The 21,777-nt window shown below is 40.0% G+C and overlaps 1 protein-coding gene across 3 annotated transcripts in view; it reads right to left on the reverse strand.

Moving 5' to 3' along the window:
• The window catches only part of LOC149227109 (putative LRR receptor-like serine/threonine-protein kinase At1g56140), a 686,518-nt gene that overhangs the window by 417,685 nt on the left and 247,056 nt on the right, over positions 1 to 21,777 (reverse strand). For all 3 annotated transcript variants that reach the window (XM_089377692.1, XM_089377694.1, XM_089377693.1), the window contains one exon: positions 126 to 197. In XM_089377692.1, coding sequence (XP_089233818.1) covers positions 126 to 197 — 72 coding nt within the window. The remainder of the gene's footprint in view (positions 1 to 125; positions 198 to 21,777) is intronic.

Consider the following 21,777-nt stretch of genomic DNA (forward strand, 5'->3'; position numbering starts at 1 on the left):
AATATTCATACAAATAGTGATTTCAGATGTCAATTTATGATCCAATTTACTTAATATGTACACTTCCATTACAAGTTTAAAAAGGACTAGCACAAATGACAATGAATACATTAACAAACACATACAGTTTTGTCAAAGAGGCTAAGTAGGAAACGTTTGAAGGAATTGGACCCTTTAAAGCACTCCCCTCGATCCGCCTGCATCACCATTTGATTCAACATCATGTTCAAAGCCTTCAAAGAATGTAAAATTAAAATGGACAAATGTCTGGACCAAATTTCTGCTTCCAGTGGTACATTAAAATTATGATTAATAGGGAAGAACAAATGTATGAACCAATGTATAATACTTTTATATATTAATAATTTAGGTAGCCTCTTCTTACATTTTGAAAATATTTTTGTATTACATAATTTTTTGAATTAATGTTTACAGCAGATAAGGTGGTGTACAGCTGGTTGGAAGGATCTGCGTTCAGCACAATTCTTATACATATACATATAAATGCTGCCCAAGTTGTTCATAACTACATATACAAATAACTGCCTATACGTACACCCTAACAGTACCAAGTGTGTATAAGTTGACTACAAATCAAGAAAGCCTAAGCTGATGTATGATATGTTAAAAGGATCTTATGCATCTTGAAGATATTCAAATTGATGAGATTAGGATTTCTAATTATCCCATTACTGTAATATCACAAACTGGATATTTGACTAATTTTGCAGAAATATAACTCAACCCATGTTGCTTGGGAGCGGGAGCGGGAGCAACCATTTTCAGAAGCTCACAGTTTGGGAGCGAATCCGAGAGCAATTTTTAATATATATATATATATATATATATATATATATATATATATTTTAATTTTTGATACATATATGTCAACAAAAACATGTAGAATGATGAATTAGACATAAAAAACATAAAAAAACATAGATTGATCATTGAACCATATCACATCAATCATCTAGAAATTATAATCGTCATCAACCATGTCCACAAGTTGGTAAAATACATATTACAACTGCAACATATTGAGTCTCATGAATCATGATTCATCAAATTCAATCTTAAAGTTTCAACTTCAAGCTTTCAAAATTGAAAATTCAATAACATTTATCATCATTGATCACCAAAGTTGTACTTGTAATCTAAGTTTAACCATTACAAGAAGTAATATCTTAGATATTTCTAAGTCCTAACTTCTAACTGTTAACATGATATGAAATGTTATAAATTTATAAAATGAAACATGAATAATGAAATGAAATGAAACAAATTTAGTATTTCACGAAGCATCATATTCATAATTCACAATCATTACCAATGAGTTATAATTGCCAAGGCCCAACTTCAAATTTCAAATTTTCATTGTCACAGTGATATATTGTTTACAAAAAATATCATTATGATATGAAAGAGTCAAGAGTCAAGAGTCAAGGACTCAAAACTCAACAGTTATGAAAACTAAAGTCTAATAGAAACTAAAAAAGACAAGTAAACTATAAATCTACATGTGGCCCTTGCCACGAGAGTCTCCAGGAGTATAAGCAGGTCGTGGTGTCTTTTAGGAGTCTCCCGCACAAACCGACGACCAGAACTAGAACCTCCACGTGAGGGTGTAGATGGAGGTGGCGACAGCAAAGGAACAAGACTCGGACCTCGAGCACTGCTACTGGATGGTGGAGGTGGAGGTGGCATGGCTACTGCAGCTGCTTCATCTTCATCCCTTACAAGTTCCTCTTCCAGTTCTTCAATATGTACAATGCCATCCTCCAAATTGTCATCCTCTGGGTGATTGTCCCAAATTTTATATGTGGGATCCCCATAAGCCCGATCACAGTAATGACTCAACAACCTCAAGTTGTAGTGCACATAAACCAAGCTTTCTACTCGGTTTTCATTGAGTCTGTTTCTTTTCACATTATGTATGTAGCTGTAGGTGCTCCAACACCTCTCTGCAGAAGAAGTATTTACAAGCTGTGAAAGAACTTTTATTACCAATTTTGGCAAAAGCCCCTGGCCGCCATATGTTTCCCACCATGTGAGAGTATCAAATCTATCTCTGTCGTCCATTGCATGGAAGTTACCATACAAACCAGTGCCACTGAAGTAAGTGCCTATTTCAAGGCGCACAGCTGCACATTCCTCCCTGTCAGGTACCAACTTTTCTAATGCTTCCAAATATCCTCTAGTTACCTCTGGATCTAAATGGGGTTTGGTCCTAACCCCACCCCCTGCTGCAGGTTGGCCCAACCAAGATGTAGAGTAGTATTTTGGCGTAATGATATACGCCAAGCAATGTAGTGGAAGATTAAGTCTATTCCATCGTTCACACACACAATCGTGAATCAGTTTGTACAAGTCGGGATCTCTGTTATGAACAATATCTTTTATTTCCCCCAACATGGTATCCATCTGCTCATACACCTCGCCAATCACTGGTTTGTCTATATCTGCAAACCGAATCATGTGATAAATGGGCTTGGTGAAATCTAATACTTGCCTCACACTTGTCCAAAACTGACCATCAAGAGCGGCCTCCTCCACCATTTCAAAACCTCCCCTGTCAGCTGCATTTGTAGCCCTTTCCTTTAATACCTGCCAATGTGGACTTGATACCATGCTAGCCAATGACTCTCTTACCTTCAAAAGGCGCCTGAAGGTGAGGTAATAGCTACCAAATCTGGTCTTCGCAATCTTCAACAACTCCAATCTCGAGTGACTGCGGAAAAGGCCATGGGTATTTCTATTATTTGTAATAAATTTTATCATTTGTTTTCCTTTCTTGTACAAATCACCAATCCATTGGTATTGTTCATTTTTGTTCTTGACAATATCATGCAACAGAAGGTTCAATGTGTGAACCAAACATCCAGACCAAAATATGTTGGGGTATTTATCCTCAATAATTGCTCCCGCTGCCTTACAATTAGGAGCATTATCAGTGATGACTTGGATGACATTGTATGGCCCAATACGGTCAATTGTTTCAAGTAATGCTTCTGCAATGTTGATGGCGGTCTTGAACTTGTCTGAGTAATCATGTGCAGTTAGAAAGATGGGACCACTAACAGACACAACAAGAACACTTATCAATGGCTTGCCTTTTACATTTTTCCATCCATCAGATACAATGGACACCCCATGGTCAGTCCAAGAACTTGTCATTCTATTCAAAGAATGTGATATTTTTGCTTTTTCATGATCAAGGCCAACGGTTCTTGCCTTGTCATACCCAGGGCTCTTGTATCCTCTAGGGGCATCATTTATGGCAGAAACCATTTCGTGCCAATAAGGTGAGCGAAGAACATTGAATGGTATCCCACATGCATAAAGAAACCTGTAAACCTTTGAATCCACATCATTCCTACACCCCTCATCAAGGAAATCTGATATGGTTCTACGCCTTAAAGATGATGACCCTGTGCCTCCATATCCACTGCCTTGGGAGGATGCTGAAGGAGTTCTTTGTGATTGTGTGCTTGGTTCAAAGAAACCCCTTGATTTTTTTGATTTGTATTGGGCTTCCTCCTCTTCCCTTATGTATTTGGCTCTATCTGCTGCTGACACCGCTGTACAAGTTTTGATTCCTATTTGTTTGTCTCCATCCCATGGCCTTTTCCCACAGAGGTGTCTTCTAGCACGGGTGTATGAACCTGTGTAATCAGTGTTGCAATGGGGGCAATGAAATTTAGTGGTTCCACCCCCTCTCCCTGTTTCAGCCCTGTTAACATATTTCCACAATGGGGTTTGGTCTTGTTTAGTTTTTTGAGGGTCATGTTCACCCTCCTCCAACTCCTCCTCACCGGGGTTTTCATCAATTCGACTTTCTCCAGCTTCTTCATCCCCCTCTTCAGTTTGGCCCCTTCGTTTCCTACTCTCCAGCACCATAATAACCATAAAAGGGACCAAGAAGAGGAAAATGCCAAGAAATATAGCCAGGTCCATGTTGTTTGATGTTTGTAGAGTTTTGAATCTGCAAATTAATTTAATTTATTGGGATTAATTAATTTAATTTAAATTCATGATTTTTAAACTAAATAAACTAAATTAATTAACTAACTTACTACCTAACTAAATTAAACTAACTAAACTAACTAAATTACTAAGTTACTTACCTCTGCAGGCTTGCTGCTCGCTCCTTGGCGCTTGCTCCTCGCTTCTCCTTGCTCCTTTGCTCTTGCTCTCCAACAAACTCAACTCAATGAAGTGATAATGAAGTTTTTTTAGGCCCATTGGGCTTTTAAAACAAAAAAAAAAAAATTTAAAAATTTAATTTTTTTTTAGGTCCGCGGAATTTTTTTCCGCCGGATCGCTCCCGGCACCGCCCGAAACGCTCCCGGAGCGATTTTTTAATGCCCGGGAGCGATTGGGAGCGATCGCTCCCCGATTGCTCCCAGGCTTAAAATTTCGCTCCAGGAGCGACGGAGCGACCACTCCCTACAGCGCTCCCGAAAATGGCAGGGAACGCAAATTTTTTTTCGGGAGTGCGCTCCGTAGCCGCTCCCACCCAGAGCGCGATTCGGGAGCGGGTTTGAGGAGGGGGGGGGGGGCTCCCCTGCAGCTATGAACTCAACCAAAATTTCTCCATAAAATTATCATTCATTTAACAGAAAATTGCCATTTAAAACATAACCAATAGAGTGCATGTAATTCAATAATACGATGAGCAGAAATAATCTCAACTTTCATTATAATAAATAACTAGAAAGAGTGTACATGACGATACAACTAAAATCGCTGAGATAGATAATCTAGTCTCCAAAAATAATCTACTCCAATGCTGAAACTGACCCTCCAAAACTGAACTGAAATGCAACTGCTAAGCTCTCCTATAAATTTTGGATGAATTCACAAGTGGAGATGGGTACTCGCCCATTCTCACTAAATCACCCAAGGGTTTACGTCCTGGGGCTACAAATGAAGTAGAGAACTAAGTTCTCAAACCTCTCATACAAGAATAAAGATCAAATCCAATATGTCCTCTAATGGCCTCCTCCTCCTCTTTTATAGATCGGATGGACCCCTTTAGAAGCACCTATTTTATTATTATTATAATCATTGGGCACATTCGCTCAATTAAAATATCTTTTTAATGTGGGAAAATGGTAAATTGGCCAGCATGCCTCCTTAGCGAATTTAGTCAACTTTAGTCAACTTTGGCCTCCAAATAGCAAGATGAATCAGCCCTCAAAACAGCCCAAAACAGGCCAGTCAAATAGCCCACCTGCGGTCAACCCTAGCTGCAGTCAACACTGGTCAAAGTCAATGTTTAGCCTCGATTTCTATGCCTAGAAATGTGGCCTGCCCAAACAGAGATAGCCCTCACAAAAACACTGTCAAAGGAGGTCAACGCACGCTGGTCAACGCTTGCTCAAACTGTCCAGAAATTCGGTCTCCTGAAATTTCGGCCTCTCGAAATTTCAGACGTGTGGAGAGAGAGAGGCCCATAAATCCATACCCAATCAATAACGAGACAAAGAGAAGTGTGAATATGAGTGTGTCCAAATGAGGCTAACTCACCTTCTATTTATATGCAACGTTGAGGATGAATAGATGTCACTATTGGGCTTTTGAGCCTACATAAGTTTGTTGGCCGACATTGACAATTTGACCATAATCAAAATAAATTCATAACTTAATTTGTACATGTCAGAATCAGATGATATTTAAATCAATCCTACACCTCTCGGAGAGAGGAATCCAAGAAAAATATCAGCTGTCATAAATAAGATGACCCGTGTAGAGTTTGGCCCTAGTTTCCAATTTTAACACTCCCTTTCAACTAGGGAGAACTCCATCAGCTAATCCATCTATCAATCTGTACTCTCTACGATCAATGCACTACTCTGCACTACTGAACTATGAAAAATAAGAAGTGATCGAAAATGTATCATACTATTCTCTACTAACCCGAAGTCAGTCCCAATCAAAGGAGAGTGTGTCATACTAATCTTATTGACCCAAAGTCAGTTCCAATCAAAAGAGAGTGTCTCATACCACTCTTATTGACCCGAAATTAGTTCCAATTGATCCCAGATCAATATTGGTCATCCTAGCATAGGGAGTACAGTAGTACACGATGCGTCCATCGGTAGTGCCATGGTCCCTATCCTCATTTCCCTACTCATTGGCCAGATGAGAGGTACTTCCCATGAGTCCAGAAGGATGAACCACTCATCTTGCCTACATGTTGCCAAGGGGTATCACAGGGGAAGGCTGAACCACTCACCCTATGGTTGCTCATCGCTCCAAGAAGTACCCCAAGCCCCCTGGAGCTCCCAGAGCTCAATGTCCATCTCATACAAGACCCTCATAAGAGGGTCTCTCCACGACTCCAAGTCGTTCTCGGAAGGCAAATAACTTGACCTTCCCCAATGGCTTTGTCAAAATATCGGTGACCTGCTTATCAGTCCCAATGTGATGGAGCTTTATTACTCCTCATTGTACCATGTCCCAGATAAAGTGGTACCCGATATCTATATGCTTGGAGCAATCATGAAACACAGGATTCTCTAATAATCGGATCCCGCTCTGGTTATCGCAGAGAATTACAGTGGTATCCAGCACATGTCCAAACATCTCACTGAAGAGCTTCCTCAACTAGACAACTTCACAAAAAGCCATACTAGCAGCTATGTATTCGGTCGCGACGGTGCTCAAGGTAACCGATTTCTGCTTCCCGCTCATCCAGGATATCGAAGCAGAACCCAAAGAAAAACAACATCCAGAGGTGCTCTTGTGATCCACCATACTGCCAGCCCAATCAACATCAGAATAACCATGCAACCTCACATTTCCGGCAGTGTATCTCAGTCCATGAGTGATTATGACCCGAAGATATCTCAGAAGATTCTTGGGAGCAATCCAATGTATATGATGAGGCTCAACCATATATTGGCTCAATGTGTTAACTACAAAACATATGTCTAGACGGGAGTTCACCAAGAACATTAGTGCTCCTATGAGTTGATGATACTCAGAAGCATTTCCCAATTCAGGTCTAGCATCACTCTCACATAACTTCTTAAAGTTAAGTTCCATCGGAGTAGTCACGGGCTTGCAATCCACCATCCCAAATCTTTCCAATATCTTCACAACATATTTTCCTTGAGAGAGGAAAATTTCACCTGGCTTTTTCCAGACCTCCAACCCTAGGAAATAGTGCATCGGTCCTAAGCCCTTCATCTCAAACTGAGAAGCCAACTTCCTCTTACATTTTTGAATGAGAGAGTATGCACTTCCATCAGCTCCATGCTTGATTTTGTAGAGCCACTTAGAGGTGACAACCGGTTTGTCCTAGGGTCTAGGGTCCACATCCCAGACATCATTCTTCATAATTGACTTGTATTCTTCATTCATAGCATCCTTCCATACTTGATGCTTCATGAATTCTTCGAATGATGAAGGCTCATTTTGAATGATAGTGCTCATGGCGATCAAATATCCTTGATACCTTTTCGGCTTCTTGCTTTCACGGAAAGTCCCCCCTGGTGCAATGTGCCTCTCGGCATCTTCGAGAGTCTCCCTAAGCCATGAGGGTATCATTTTGGAGGAGGAGGGCTCATGAGGAGGAGGATCAATAGGATCCATAGGTTCATCAACATCAGGCATCGTTTCGTCCTCTTTTTCACCTTGATTTCTGGTGTCAGCTTCTTTGTCCTTCCTTAGGATAGGAAGGTTGTTGATCTTCCTGAGGGCCATATCTTCGTCGAAGGTGACATCATGACTTATCTCAACTTCCTTTTGACCAGCCACATAAATTCTATATCCCTTAGAATTTTCACTATAGCCCACAAAGATTCCTTTCTTCCTAGATGCACCCAATTTGCTTCTTTTCTCTTTCGGCACATGAAAATATACGGGACTTCCAAAAATTCTAAAATGAGAGACATCGGGTTTCTTACTAGTGAACATTTCTTCGGGAGCCTTGGATTCCAATGATTGATGAGGGCATCGATTTTGAACATACACGACAGTATTTGCAGCTTCAACCCATAGGAACTTCGAAATGCCTTAATCATGAAGCATGGCATGAACTGCTTCTACAATAGAGTGATTCTTCCTTTTGGCCACACCATTCTGCTCAGGAGTGTGAAAATTTCTAAACTGCAATTCTACTGCAACAACTGATTTATTTGACCTACTTATTATTCACAATAAGTTATTTATGAAATCCCTTCAGCAAATATTAAAATAAATTCTACTACAGTTATCACACACTTACCGAAAGAAAAATACATGCACAAGAACCAATCACATAAACACAATTGTTTTTGGATAATTGTCCCTGAAAAACCCAATGCGGGAAAATCGGTGCAGCAGATGAGGGCTTTATTAATATTCAACAGCAATTGCTTTTACAAGGAATGATTTTACAGAGAAACTCAAAGAAAACACCTGAGACTTTCTGACACTTTGGAGACCCTACTCCCACTCCTGTGTCACCTATGTGTGGCTCAACGTGGCTCTGTGGCTATGTGTCCCTCTGCGTCAGCCTGCGTGAGGGCCACGTCTCTCCTTTGGACTGTGTCTCTCTCTGCGTTGTCTCCCACTATCCCTGCGTCACCTCCCCCTCAGTCATTCCTTGCTGCTGATGCCCTCCTCTTCCTCCACGCTGCAACTCTCCCTCCGAAATTGATCTCCTTTACTTGAGAATCGATTTTCCTAGAGATATTGAGTATCTGCCAGTGTATCTCCAAATGATCCTCAAGTCTTTTCTTATCCTTTTCCTATTGATGAATCAACAACCGAGATTAAGTCTCTAATCAATGGCTAAGATTAAAACAGACTTGATCCTCATCTCTTAAAAGCTTCTCACCCTTATCTTTATTAATACCATTAATATTTTTATTTTCCTAAGTTTAGACTTAGGAACCCATTAAAAATATTAATTATTTTAATAACTCCTCATCTGGGTGGAATTTCTCAAAACGATTTCTGGGTCTTGGAGATCTCATGTGCCTTAGCCTCTCCTCAAAATTTCAAGGCTAGAGCACATCCGATGCTACCAAAAATCAACACTCCCTCTTAGCGAGGAATGTGCTCTAACAATGCTTCACTATAGAAACATCACACTGATCTTCTGCATCAGTACCTATGCTAATGCTTGGCTTGTTGCCTCACATCCCCTGCACTGCTGCTTCTTGTACTGCTGCCCATGACACTGCCACTGCCACTGCTGCATTTGTACTATAACTCTCTCTCAACATGCTACATCATGCTGCCCATAGCACTGCCACTGCTAACTGTTGCACTACAACTCCCGACACTTATCCATTTTTGCTATTGAAATGGATTCTTTACCATCCCCATCTTCTCCCTGAAATAAACAAGCTGTGTTCTTCCTAGAGCCTTGGTGAGGATGTCTGCCACCTGTTCTCCTGTAGGAGTGTACCTCAATTGTACTGCTCCTCGTTGGACACAGTCCTTGACAAAGTGACACCTGATATCAATGTGCTTCGACCGATCATGAAATACTGGATTCTCAGAGAGTTTGATGCAACTCTTATTATCATAGATGATCATGGTCACTTCCATCCTTCTCCTGAATAGATTCACAAGCAATTTCCTAAGCCATATGGCTTTGCACGAAGTTGTGCTAGCTACCATATATTCTTCTTCAGCTGAGCTAAGAGCCATGGGTTTCTATTTCCTACTACACGAGGAGGTCATTCCTGATCCAATGTTGAAATAGTACCGAGTTGTACTTTTCCAATCAACTAAACTTCCAGCCCAATCTGCGTCAGTGAACCCACTCAACCTAATGCCATTGCCTCTAGTGTACAATAGTCCATGCTCGAATGTTCCTTGTATATAATGCCTAGTGCGCCCTCTTAGGTTCCACCATGAACTAACTGAGGGTGTTGACAGCGTAACAAATTTCTCGCCTGGTATTGACCAAATACATCAGGGACCCTATAAGCTGCTTATACAAGGTGGGATCAACATCTTTATCTTCTGATGGATCAATCTTCTTCCAGTTGATAATCATTGGAGTAGCCATCGGTCTACAGTCCTGCATCCTAAATCTCTTCAAGATCTATGTAGCATATCTACCTTCTCCAAGGAAGATCTCACCCTTCTACTGCCAAACTTCCAACCCCATGAAATAATGCATCTGTCCCAAATCCTTCATGTCGAATTTTGTAGCTAGGTTCTTCTTGCAGTCTTTGATGAGCCTGGATGATCCTGTCAAGAAGAGATCCTAGATGATCCTGTCAAGAAGAGATCATCCACATATAACACTAGGATTAGAGGCTCATTCTCTACGACAAGATAGTAGAGATTAGGGTCTGCGTCACTCTTGACGAACCCCATATTCTGCAAGTAGGCATCAATTTGACTGTACCATGCTCTAGGTACTTGTTTAAGCCCTTACAAGGCTTTCTTTAATCTACATACATGAGATTTCTTCTCATGTGTCTCAAAACCTTTTGGTTGTTCAATTTATACTTCCTCTTCTATTACCCCATTCAAGAATGTCGTCTTGACATCCATATGATGAATCTCCCACCCCATCTGTGTTGCAAGAGATATCACGGTTCTAATAGAAGTATACCTAGCTACTAGGGCGAAGGTTTCTTCGTAGTCTATCCCTTCCTTCTGAGCATACCCCTTAGCCACAAACCTAGCTTTGTATTTCTCCACACTGTCGTCTGCAACATATTTGACCTTGTAGATCCATCTTGAACCTACCACTGACCTGTCCTGAGGCCTAGGTACCACTTCCCAGACATCATTGACCATTATAGAGCTGTATTCCTCCACCATAGCATCTACCCATACTTGATGTTGAACGGCCTCCTGAAAACTAGAAGGTTCCCCAACCTGAGCTACTAAGGCCTGGTATCCATCTAGCTGTCTTCACTCCCTTTTATTATTCTTGGTGCACCAATGAAGTCCTCTGCATCCCGTAGAATCTGTCGGAGTCCCCGGCTTATTCTTCCACTAGTAGTAGGCACATTTATCAGCGCTTCCTCTTCTTGAGATTCCCCCTGTTCTGAGGCTTTGTCTTCAAGGGGATTTCTAGTACTAGTTTCTGCTGGTCGAAGTGGTTTGACCAACGGCTCGTCTTTTGACTGCTCCTCGGAAGGCATTTCTCAGGATTTCCTGAAAGCTCTGTCCTCCATGAACTTTACATCCCACAGAACTACTACCTTCCTACTCCATGGAAGACAGACTCTATATGCCTTAGCATTCTCGGTATATCCCACAAGATATCCTTTCTCAGCAGTTTGATCTAAATTCTTTCTCTTTTCTTCGGGTATACGACAATACGTTAAACACCTAAATACCCTGAAATGACTGACTTCATGTGTTTTCCCTGTGAACTTCTCCGAAGTGATTTTGCGCAATGCCCTGTGTGGAGTCTTGTTCTGGACATAAACTGTCGTGTTGCATGCTTCTACCCACAGGAATTTAGGCATATCCTGATTATACAGCATTGCCCTAGCTACTTCCACAATAGTCCTGTTTTTCCTTTCTGCTACTCCATTCTGCTCTGGATTGTAGGGAGTTGTCCACTCCCTTTTGATGCCTTCCTTAGCACAAAAATCAGTAAGTCCTTGTCAACATACTCTCCACCATTGTCTGAGCACAACACTATTATCTTCTTTCCCGTCAGATTCTGGAATGGTCATCAATGAAGGTGACAAAGTATTCGACACCACTAAGAGCTTCTCTGGACATCGGTCCACAGATATCTGAGTGTATCAATCCTAGCACACTCTTAGCCCTATTGTTACTTCTAGAAAACGTTGCTTTGGCATACTTGCCCAGAGCACACCCTCTGCATACATCATCTCGTTCAGTACTTAGTTTTGGAACTCTTGATACTGTTTTCCTGAGAATTCTCAGAGCCCCATGGTGTAAGTGTCCCATCCTCCTGTGCCATAGTTCATTCAAATCTTTGTCTCCATTACTGCCTATCAGTGCCATTGGTGATTCTAGCTGCAACCTATTACTTCTGATTCCAATCTGGGCCTTCTTTTTCCAACTCGGGTGTTTGACATATACTTTCTCCTTAATGAAGAAAACGTCATAGCCCTTGTTTCGAAGTTGAGATACGAAGAGTAAGTCCATCCCCAATCCTGGCGCATGCAACACATTGGTTGCTCGAAGCTGCTCTCCTGCTTTGGTTTGAAAGACTACTGTACCTCTTCCTACTGGAATACACTTTGCCTTATTTCCCATGGTGATCTGAAAATTCATTCTTTCTTCCTGATAATCTAAAAAAAATAAATCTCAGATTCCTGTCATATGCCAGGAAGCTCCACTGTCTATATACCAAACCTCAGAGGAGGCAGAGCTTGCTAAGCAAGTGACTTCTTCTTCCAATCTAGAAGCTAACATAGAATAATCGAAATCCATGTCCCTTGTGCATTCTTTTGGAAATCTGCGCGAGTCCCCTTGAGTGGATGCCTCTGCATCATGCTCTTGAACCATAGTTGATTTTCCTCTCCAGTTACCAGATCTCTGCTCTGATACCATGTGAAAAATTCTAAACTGAAATTCTACTGCAACAATTGATTCACCTACTTATTATTCACAATAAGTTATTTACAAAATCCCTTCAGCAAATATTAAAATAAATTCTACTGCAGTTATCACACAATTACCCATAGAAAAATACATGCACTAGAACCAATCACATCAACACAGTTGTTTTTTTACAATTGTCCCTGGAAAAACCCAATGCGGGAAAATGGGTGCAGCAAATGTGGGCTTTATTAATCTTCAACAACAATTGCTTTTACAAGGAATGATTTTACAGAGAAACTAAAAGAAAACACTTGAGACTTTCCCTTTGAGACTTTCTGACACTTTGGAGACCCTGCTCCCACTCCTGCGTCACCTCTGCGTGGCTCTGAGTGGCTCTGCGTCCCTCTGCGTCAGCCTGCGTGAGGGCCATGTCTCTCATCTGGATTGCGTCTCTCTCTGTGATGTCTCCCACTGTCCCTACGTCACCTCCTCCTCAGTCACTGCCTGTTGTCGATGCCCTCCTCTTCCTCCACCCTGCAACTCTCCCTCTGAAATCAATCTCCTTTACTTGACAATCGATTTTCCTAGAGATACTGAGTATCTGTCAGTGTATCTCCAAATGATCCTCAAGTATTCTCTTATACTTTTCCTGTTGATGTATCAATGGCCGAGATTAAGTCTCTAATGAATGGCTAAGATTAAAACAGACTTGATCCTCGTCTCTTAGAAGCTTCTCACCCTTATCTTTATTAATACCCATTAATATTTTTATTTTCCTAAGTTTAGACTTAGGAACCCATTAAAAATATTAATTATTTTAATAACTCCTGATCCGGGTGGAATTTCTCAAAACGATTTCTGGGTCTTGGAGATCTCATGTGCTTTAGCCTCTCCTCCAAATTTCAATGCTAGAGCAAATCCGATGCTACCAAAAATCAACAAGGAGTGTATGGTGTTGTAGTCTCCCTCTTAATGCCAGCTTCTCTGCAATAATCTTGGAATTAATTGGATTCGTACTTAGTCCCATTATCAGTGCTCAATATCTTGATTTTCTTCTCAGATTGGTTTTCGATCAAGGCTTTGAAGTGTTGGAACCAGGTGAACACTTCATCCTTCTTCTTCAAGAAGTAGATCCAGGTCTTGCGAGAATAATCATCCGTAAATGTGAGATAATATAAGTATCCTCCCAAATAGTTTACAGGCATCATACCAGATATGTTGGAGTGGATCAATTGCAATATATCTGTGGTCTTGCTATTACTTGAGGGGTATGGTCCCCTTGTAAGTTTTCGGACATACACCTTCATGCTCTACTTTGAACTCGGGCATACCTGTCACCATCTGTCTCACATCGGGTAGGGCCTTATAATCAAGATGGGAAAACCTTCGGTGCCATAGTTCAGATTGTAGAGATGTGTCACAAGACATGGCTCCCAATGGACTTCCTTCAACTTGATACAAAGTGTCAACCCTGAACCCAAGAGTAAAAGCATCTTTAAGATTTCTTTTCCAAACACGTACCTTTCCATCGATGAATTCCACCTTGAATCCTTTGGTCCTCCATGGCTGAAATGGACACCAGGTTCTTCTTAAGATCGGGTACATATAGTACTTCTTGCAAATGAATAGTGTTACCTTGATTCAATTGAAGGGTAACATTCCCTACTCCCTTCACGGGATAGATGGCACCGTCTCCAAGGATGATCTCCAAGTTTGTATCATTTTCTATCAGATTAGAGAGGGCTTCCTTGTATCCGGTGAAGTGCCTTGAGGCACCACTACCAATCAACCAATTTCCCAAAGTGTCTGGAGGAGAGGCAGTGGAGAGGGCCGATATAAGATAATACTCTTTTTGCTTATCGTTAACAACATTTGATTCTTCATACCTGGAGTTCCTTGATTTCTTGGAGGGTTGACCATTTCCTTGATGTCCCGCATTCCTTTTCCCTTTGCCATTGGACCTACCATTTCTTTGATCGTTGTTGTTTACGTTGCCCATGGAAAGATTGTGATCATCATAATGTGATGTGTCCCTTCTATTTGGACACTCCCTTGCATAGTGGCCAAACTTATTGCAAACAAAGCACCTGCCCTTCCTTCCTCCCTTAGATCCATGCTTTCCATGGAAATGACCTTTAGACCCTGCATTATTTATCCTTTTGGCATGAGCGGAGAATGAAATGGGGTTGCTTCTATTAGAAGGCATTTCTTGCTCCACCATTCATGTTTCTTCTTGAATGCATCTCAACATCAATTCTTCAAACCATGGAATTCGATCATTGTTGAGGACGGTGGTTCTAAATACATACCACTCAGGTGGGAGTCCTCCAAGGGTGGTGAGAGTAAGTTCCTTATCAGAAATGACTTCTCCAATCAAGAGTAGATCATTCTTGATCTCAGTAACCCTCAAGAAATAGGATTGGATATCCTCGTCCTTGCCCTTCTTAATATCCTTCAACTTATTCTTAAGAAATAGAATTTGATTAGCATTACTAACCTTGAACATGCCGACCAACCTGTCTAGATCTCCTTGGAGGTCTTCAATTCAGAGATATAGGCCACCAGACGCTTGTTAATGGAATCCCTAATAATCTTCTTTGCTTTGACTTCAGCCCTATTGTACTTGGTCTTCGTAGCAGTTGGTGCATTTGAAGGAGGTTCAGGGATTTTATCCTGCACATAGTTCATCACTTCTTTTTCTTCCAAGGTCAAATCAAGAGACATCTTCCATCCATGATAGTCAGATTTATTATGGAGCTTGTCTTCAGCCGAGAAGTAGGATGAGGAACCCATTGAACCTTTTGTCCTTGTCCAACTGTCTTTGGTGATTGCTCTTTCACTGTTGCTTGGGCTTTATCTTCACCTCACCTTTGATACCATGTTAATTTTAGGCAACAATGGTATGTTCTATGCTTTAGAGCAATTTTACTTCAATTTCTTTATTAGCCCAGTATCAATATTCAGATTAGTAATCACATCAACATGATAGTAAAATGAAGATAGAACATAAACATAAACAGTAGAAGACAAGCCAAGACAAGAGGACACAAGATGTGCACCAGCAGGGACAAACCCCACTGTGGGGAAACCCTTGATCAAATCTTCTTTTAGTCTTCAATAGTTCAACAGAGAGAGATAGTACAATTTACAAATCTAATAATTTAAAGCAGCAGCAAAAGAGCCCTAACCATAAAAATCACAGCTGGTCAAAATGGCAGATTTGACCTTCAACAAATTTGGTCAACTTCAGTCAACTTCGGCCTCCAAACAGCAAGATGAATCAGCCCTCAAAACAACCCAAAACAGCCTAGTCAAAATCTGGTCACACAGCCCACCTACAATCAGCCCTAGCTGCAATCAACGATGGTCAAAGTCAACGTTTAGCCTCAATTTCTGTGCCCAGAAATGCGGCCAGCCCAAATAGAGATAGCCCTCACAAAAATGCAGTGAAAGGAGGTCAACACATGCTGGTCAATGCTTGGTCAAACTGTCCAGAAATTCGGTCTCCTGAAATTTCGGCCTCTTGAAATTTCGGACTCCTGAAATTTCAGAGATGTGGAGAAAGAGAGGCCCAGAAATCCATACCCAATCAATGAGGAAATAGAGAGAAGTGTGAAGATGAGTGTGTCCAAATGAGGCTAAGTCACCTTCTATTTATATGCAACGTTGAGGATGAATAGACGTGACTGTTGGGCTCCTGAGCATACATAAGTTTGTTGGCTGACCTTGACAAATTGACCATAATCAAAATAAATTCATAACTTCATTTGTACATGTCAGAATTGAATGATATTTAGATCAATCCTACACCTCTCGGAGAGAGGAATCCAAGAAAAATATCAGCTGTGAAAAATAAGATGACCCATGTGGAGTTTGGCCCTAGTTGCCAATTTTAACAATTTTCCATACAGGAAACATAATTAATTACAATTACAATATTTGTGGGTATTAAAAACTGGGGGTATTACAATTAGATGGAGGTTTACTTCTTCTTTTTTCAGAAAATAATCATATGAACAAAAAATTCTGGCCAAAGCATACAAACCATAAATCAATTATTAGTATGGCAGTTGAATTGAATTTGTACAACGACAAATGGAATTTGTATAATTTGTATGGTATTCACCGTTTTTTTATAATTTGTATGGTAGAAAAAATGTAGGGCAACAAAAACAGTACAATAATTGGTCAACTTTGTATGGGAAAAAATTAAAATTAAATTAAACAATGAAAACAAGTTAAATTTGTATGGTGACAACAAATTAAAATTGTATAGTGGTAAAAAAATTGGAGGTGGATTGAATTCGAATTGAATTGTACGATGGTTTTGAGTGGATGAATGGCGATGCAATTAAGTTGTATGGTGTACAAAAGTTGCAATAAGCAATTTTCATTAATTGAGATTAATTTTACACAACAACAACTCTATGACCAGCTTGTATTAGTGAAAAAGTTAATGAGAATTGTATGGGTGGAAAAGCTACAATTTTCCATTCTTTATTTATATCCTTACTTTTTGGGGGTAAATTGTACAGATTTGAAGAATTTTAAATGTGATTTTTGAAGGAATATACACAAATTTATAAAGTTTTTATTTGTTAAAAATGAGTTATAGAAAGGCATAATAAGGGCTTCTGATTTCTTGGAGGTTTTTTTTATATTTTAAAGATAAAATGGCCAATATTAATAACCTCATAATGCTTGAGTTCCATAAATTAAATGGTAAGAAGTTTCCCACATGGAAACAAAAATGAAGCAAATTTTACCATGATTTCTAGGAAATCATTACAAATACAACTCCAAAACTAGAACTCATGACCAATGACTATAAGAAGAAAAATAAAAATACATTACTTCTTCTTACCTTTGCCTTGAAAGAATATATTCTTCGTCACATTCATGGTATTATCAATCTTGTTGAGGTTTGGATGAAATTGAAGGATTTGTATGAAACTTTGAATGAACTTTGAATTGTTTTTTTGAGAAACAAGCTAACTAGTCTAAAAATGGTAACTTTAGATTCCATTATAGAGCATGTTTAGAAGTTGCAAGAACTGAAAAATGAATTATCAGTGATTGACTCGAATATTAAAGATAAGGAATTCATCACCATTCTATTTAATAACCTTCCTGATGAGTATCCAAAGAATGTGATATTTTTGCTTTTTCATGATCAAGTCCAACAGTTCTAGCCTTGTCATACCCAGGGCTCTTGTATCCTTCAAGGGCATCATTTATGGCAGAAACCATTTCATGCCAATAAGGTGAGCAAAGAACATTGAATGATATCCCACATGCATAGAGAAACTGGTAAACTTTTGAATCCACATCATTCCTACACCCTTCATCAAGGAAATATGATATGGTTCTATGCCTTAAAGAGATGTTTGGTGACCTTGTGCCCCCATATCCACTACCATGGGAGGATGATGAAGGATTTCTTTGTGCAGGTGATTATGAACTTGGTTCATAGAAACCCTTTGATTTTTTAGATTTGTATTGGGCTTCCTCTTCTTCCCTTATGTATTCGGCTCTCTCTACTGCTGACACACATGTACAAGTTTTGATTCCTATTTGTTTATCTCCATCCCATGACCTTTTCCCTCAGAGGTGCTTTCTGGCACGGGTGTATGAACCTATGTAATTATTGTTGCAATGGGGGTAGTGAAATTTAGTGGTTCCACCCCCCTTCCTTGCTTCAGGCCTAGTAACATATTTCCACAATGGGGTTTGGTCTTGTTTAGTTTTTTGAGCTGAATCATGTTCACTCTCCTCCAGCTCCTCCTCACCAAGGTACTCCTCTCTGGGGTTTTCATCAAATCCACTATAACCCACTTTTTCATCCCCTTCTTCATGTTCAACCCTCCTTTTTCTACTCTCCAACACCATAATAACCAAAAAAGGAACCAAGAAGAAGAAAATTCCAAGAAATATAACCATGATGTTTGAAATTTGAAGTTTTGAATCTGCAAAAAAATGGAATGGGAATGGGAATGGGAAATAGAGAAAAAAAAATTATTTATTTATTTAGCAATGAACATAAAAAAAATTGCTAGATTAGAGTGTAGATCCTACCTCTTTGGCCTCCAATCCCAAGCTCCAATCTCCCCTTGCAAGCTCTTCAAACTCCTCCAAGCTCCTCTCTCACCAAGCTCCTCTCCTTGCTTCAAACTCTCTCCAAACTCTCTTGCTCTCTCTCCAAATTCTCTTGCTCTCTCTCAATGGGATGAAGTGAATAATGGGAGGGGAGAGGGTTTATTTATTCCCCCCGCCTTCCCTCTCTCCCTTTTTCCCTCCCTTTCCCTCTCTCCTATGCCACAGTCGCCTCTCTCTTGGTCGCATGGGCGTTATTTCCACCGGTTAGGAGCGACTTTTCCAACCGGGGAGCGGTCGGGAGCAACCACTCCCTGACCACTCCCCAATTGGAAAAGGTGCTCCTGGAGCGGCAGAAACGACGCTCCCAACTTCAATCCAAAAAAAACCAGGAGTGGTTTTGCGCTCCCAACCGGAGCGCGGATTGCGAGCGAGAACCGGGGGGCGAGGGGCACTCCCCCACAACCCTGGTATCAACACTTTGTAACTTCATATGTATCTCTTCTTGAAATGAAACTCCCACATTTGAAAATGTTGTAGGTTAACTCCTTTAGGAAAAGCAATGACACAAGAAGAATGAACTTACACCAGAATGAGTTTTTACAAGAAGACACAGAAGAAGAGGTCGTGACAGAGGTCGTTGAGGAGGTAGATCTAATTGACATCAAAATCAAAATTGAAAGTTAAATTTTTCAAATTAGACGGGTACTTCTCAAAATCCTAAGCACTGCAAGTATTGTAGCAACAATAATCATACTGAAAAAGAGTGTTATCTTAAACAAAGACATGAATCTGAAAGAACTAAAAGTAGAGGACATCATATAAGAAGAAGTAGAGGGGGCAGGCATAAAAGTCATTTTGTAAAAAGCAACATTTTGTTTCTTAAGAACTTTCCATTTATTTGTTTATGGCTTTTTACATTGACACCTTTGCTTCTCAATGTGTTTGGTACTTTGATTCTACAACCACCAAGCATGTGACCAGTAAACACGAAATTTTTCAAAACTTGCTCCCTATGACACCGAAGTTATTATTCTTGGTGATGGTAGCACTCATGAAGTACAAGGAAGAGGTAATGTACCCATGCAAGTTGTAGGATAATGTATCAAAAGTATACAAAATGTCTTATATGTTCTTGGCTTGAAAAAAAACTTGCTTTCAACTGGTAAAATTAGTGATGAGAACTATATTGTTGTGTTTGATAAGAAATTGTGTTTGATTAAAGATTGCAACAACAACATTATTGCTATAGGATTATGGTTTAATGATATGTACATGTTTGACAATGTCCCAAAGCAACAAGAAATAATTTTGACATGTTCCACAAGATATGGTCATCTTAATTATTTTTATTTCAAGTTTCTTCATAAAAATAACTTGGTGAATGGAATTCATGATATTGAAGAAGATAAAGGTGTATATGAAGCATATCTGGTAGGAAAACAACATTGCTTAAAATTTGATTAAAAAAAAAACCAAGAAAACTTAGGTACTTCAATTAATTCATAGTGATCTTTGTGGTCTAATGAGAACTCAATCTCTTGGAGGTGTTAAAAACTTTGCCACATTCATCGATGATTTTTCGAGAAAAATATGAATGTATTTTTTGAATAACAAATCTGATGTCTTTGCCATTTTTAAGAAATTCAATACTATCGTTGAAAATGAAAGTGGTCAACACATTAAGGTGTTCAGGGGTGATGAAGGAGGTGATTATGAATCATATACATTTTGTGACTTTTTCCATCATCATGGTATTCAAAAACAAACTTTTGTTGCCAAAACACCTTAGCAAAATGGGGTAGTAGAGAGGAAAATTGATCCATTATGGAAATGTCTAGGTGCATGTTGAAAGGGCATAATCTCAATGATCAATTTTGGGATAAAGCAATTCAGACAACAATGTTTTTGTTAAATCATAGTCTCACAAAGGTTGTTCATGCATAGACTCTTTCTAAAGCTTCATCAGGAAGGAAACTGGATCTACCAAACTCAATTTTTTTGGCTTTTTAGCATATCCACATGTTCCCAATTAAGATATACATAAGTTGGCAGCGAAAAATAGAAAATGCTTATTTACTGATTATAGTACTAAATCAAATGCATATAAATTATACAATCCAATAAAAAGAAAGGTTATTATAAGGAGAGATCTTATTATTCATGTATGAATCCCACATGTGCATACATCCAAATATAGATATGAACCTTTGCATAATGATATTGATAAACATAAATTCAAAAATCCTATCACACATAATAAGTGCAAAAGAAAAGAGGACAAAAGTAGAAGAAGAAAAAGTAGAGCTACAGTTTGAAGAACAAGATGGAAATTGGTGTTCCAATTATGATAGTCAATCTCATCAAAGACCAAAATGTGAAAATTTGGAGACCCAAATTCCCTACTTAAGCAAACTGATATTACTTCTCCTACTTGTTAATTCATGCAAGTTATTTACTGTGTTACACTGTAAACATCGAAATATATACAACTGCAGCCTTCACAACTGAAATAATATGCGGAAACAAGAACTGAGAAAGAAAGAAATAGCACATACAAGTGACACATTTGTTTTTGGACAAATGTCCTCGAAAAAACCCAATGCGGGAAAACCGGTGCAGCAATTGAGGGTTTGTATTATTATGCAGTGATTTCTTAGTACAATTCTTCAAATGCCCAGACTGGCAATCCTATAGAGAGACCTAACTGGACAAAAAGATAGTGAGATGATCTCACCCTGTCACTGGGAAATCTGGCACTGATCTGCGCTGGAGATGAGCCTATGCGTTGTCTCTGCGTAGTAATGCGTCACACCCACGCAGTTACTGTGTCACTACTACTGGGATTGCGCTGCACCTCCTCTGCTTGCTGGAAACTTCGGCCTCTGGCCTCCCGGTCTCACACCCCAGCTCCGGCAGTGCACTGCACTACTGGGATTGCGCTGCACTTCCTCTGCTCGCTGGAAACTTCGGCCCTCTGGCCTCCCGGTCTCACACCACGGCTCCGGCACTGCACTGCACCTCCTGTCGATCCTCTGCTCGCTAGAAACTTCGGCCATCTGGACTCCCAGTCTCACACCCCGGCTCCGACACTAGATCCCAACTGTTCCCCAGCAAAAATACGAACTCTCTCTGAAGCTCTACGCTGCCATAGTGTAGCTCTACGTTGCCTCTGCGTGGCCCAGCACTGCC

Source organism: Pinus tabuliformis, chromosome J (genome assembly GCF_031772625.1).
Source record: "Pinus tabuliformis cultivar Carrire ecotype Pingquan chromosome J, CPIR1, whole genome shotgun sequence".
Taxonomy (NCBI): domain Eukaryota; kingdom Viridiplantae; phylum Streptophyta; class Pinopsida; order Pinales; family Pinaceae; genus Pinus; species Pinus tabuliformis.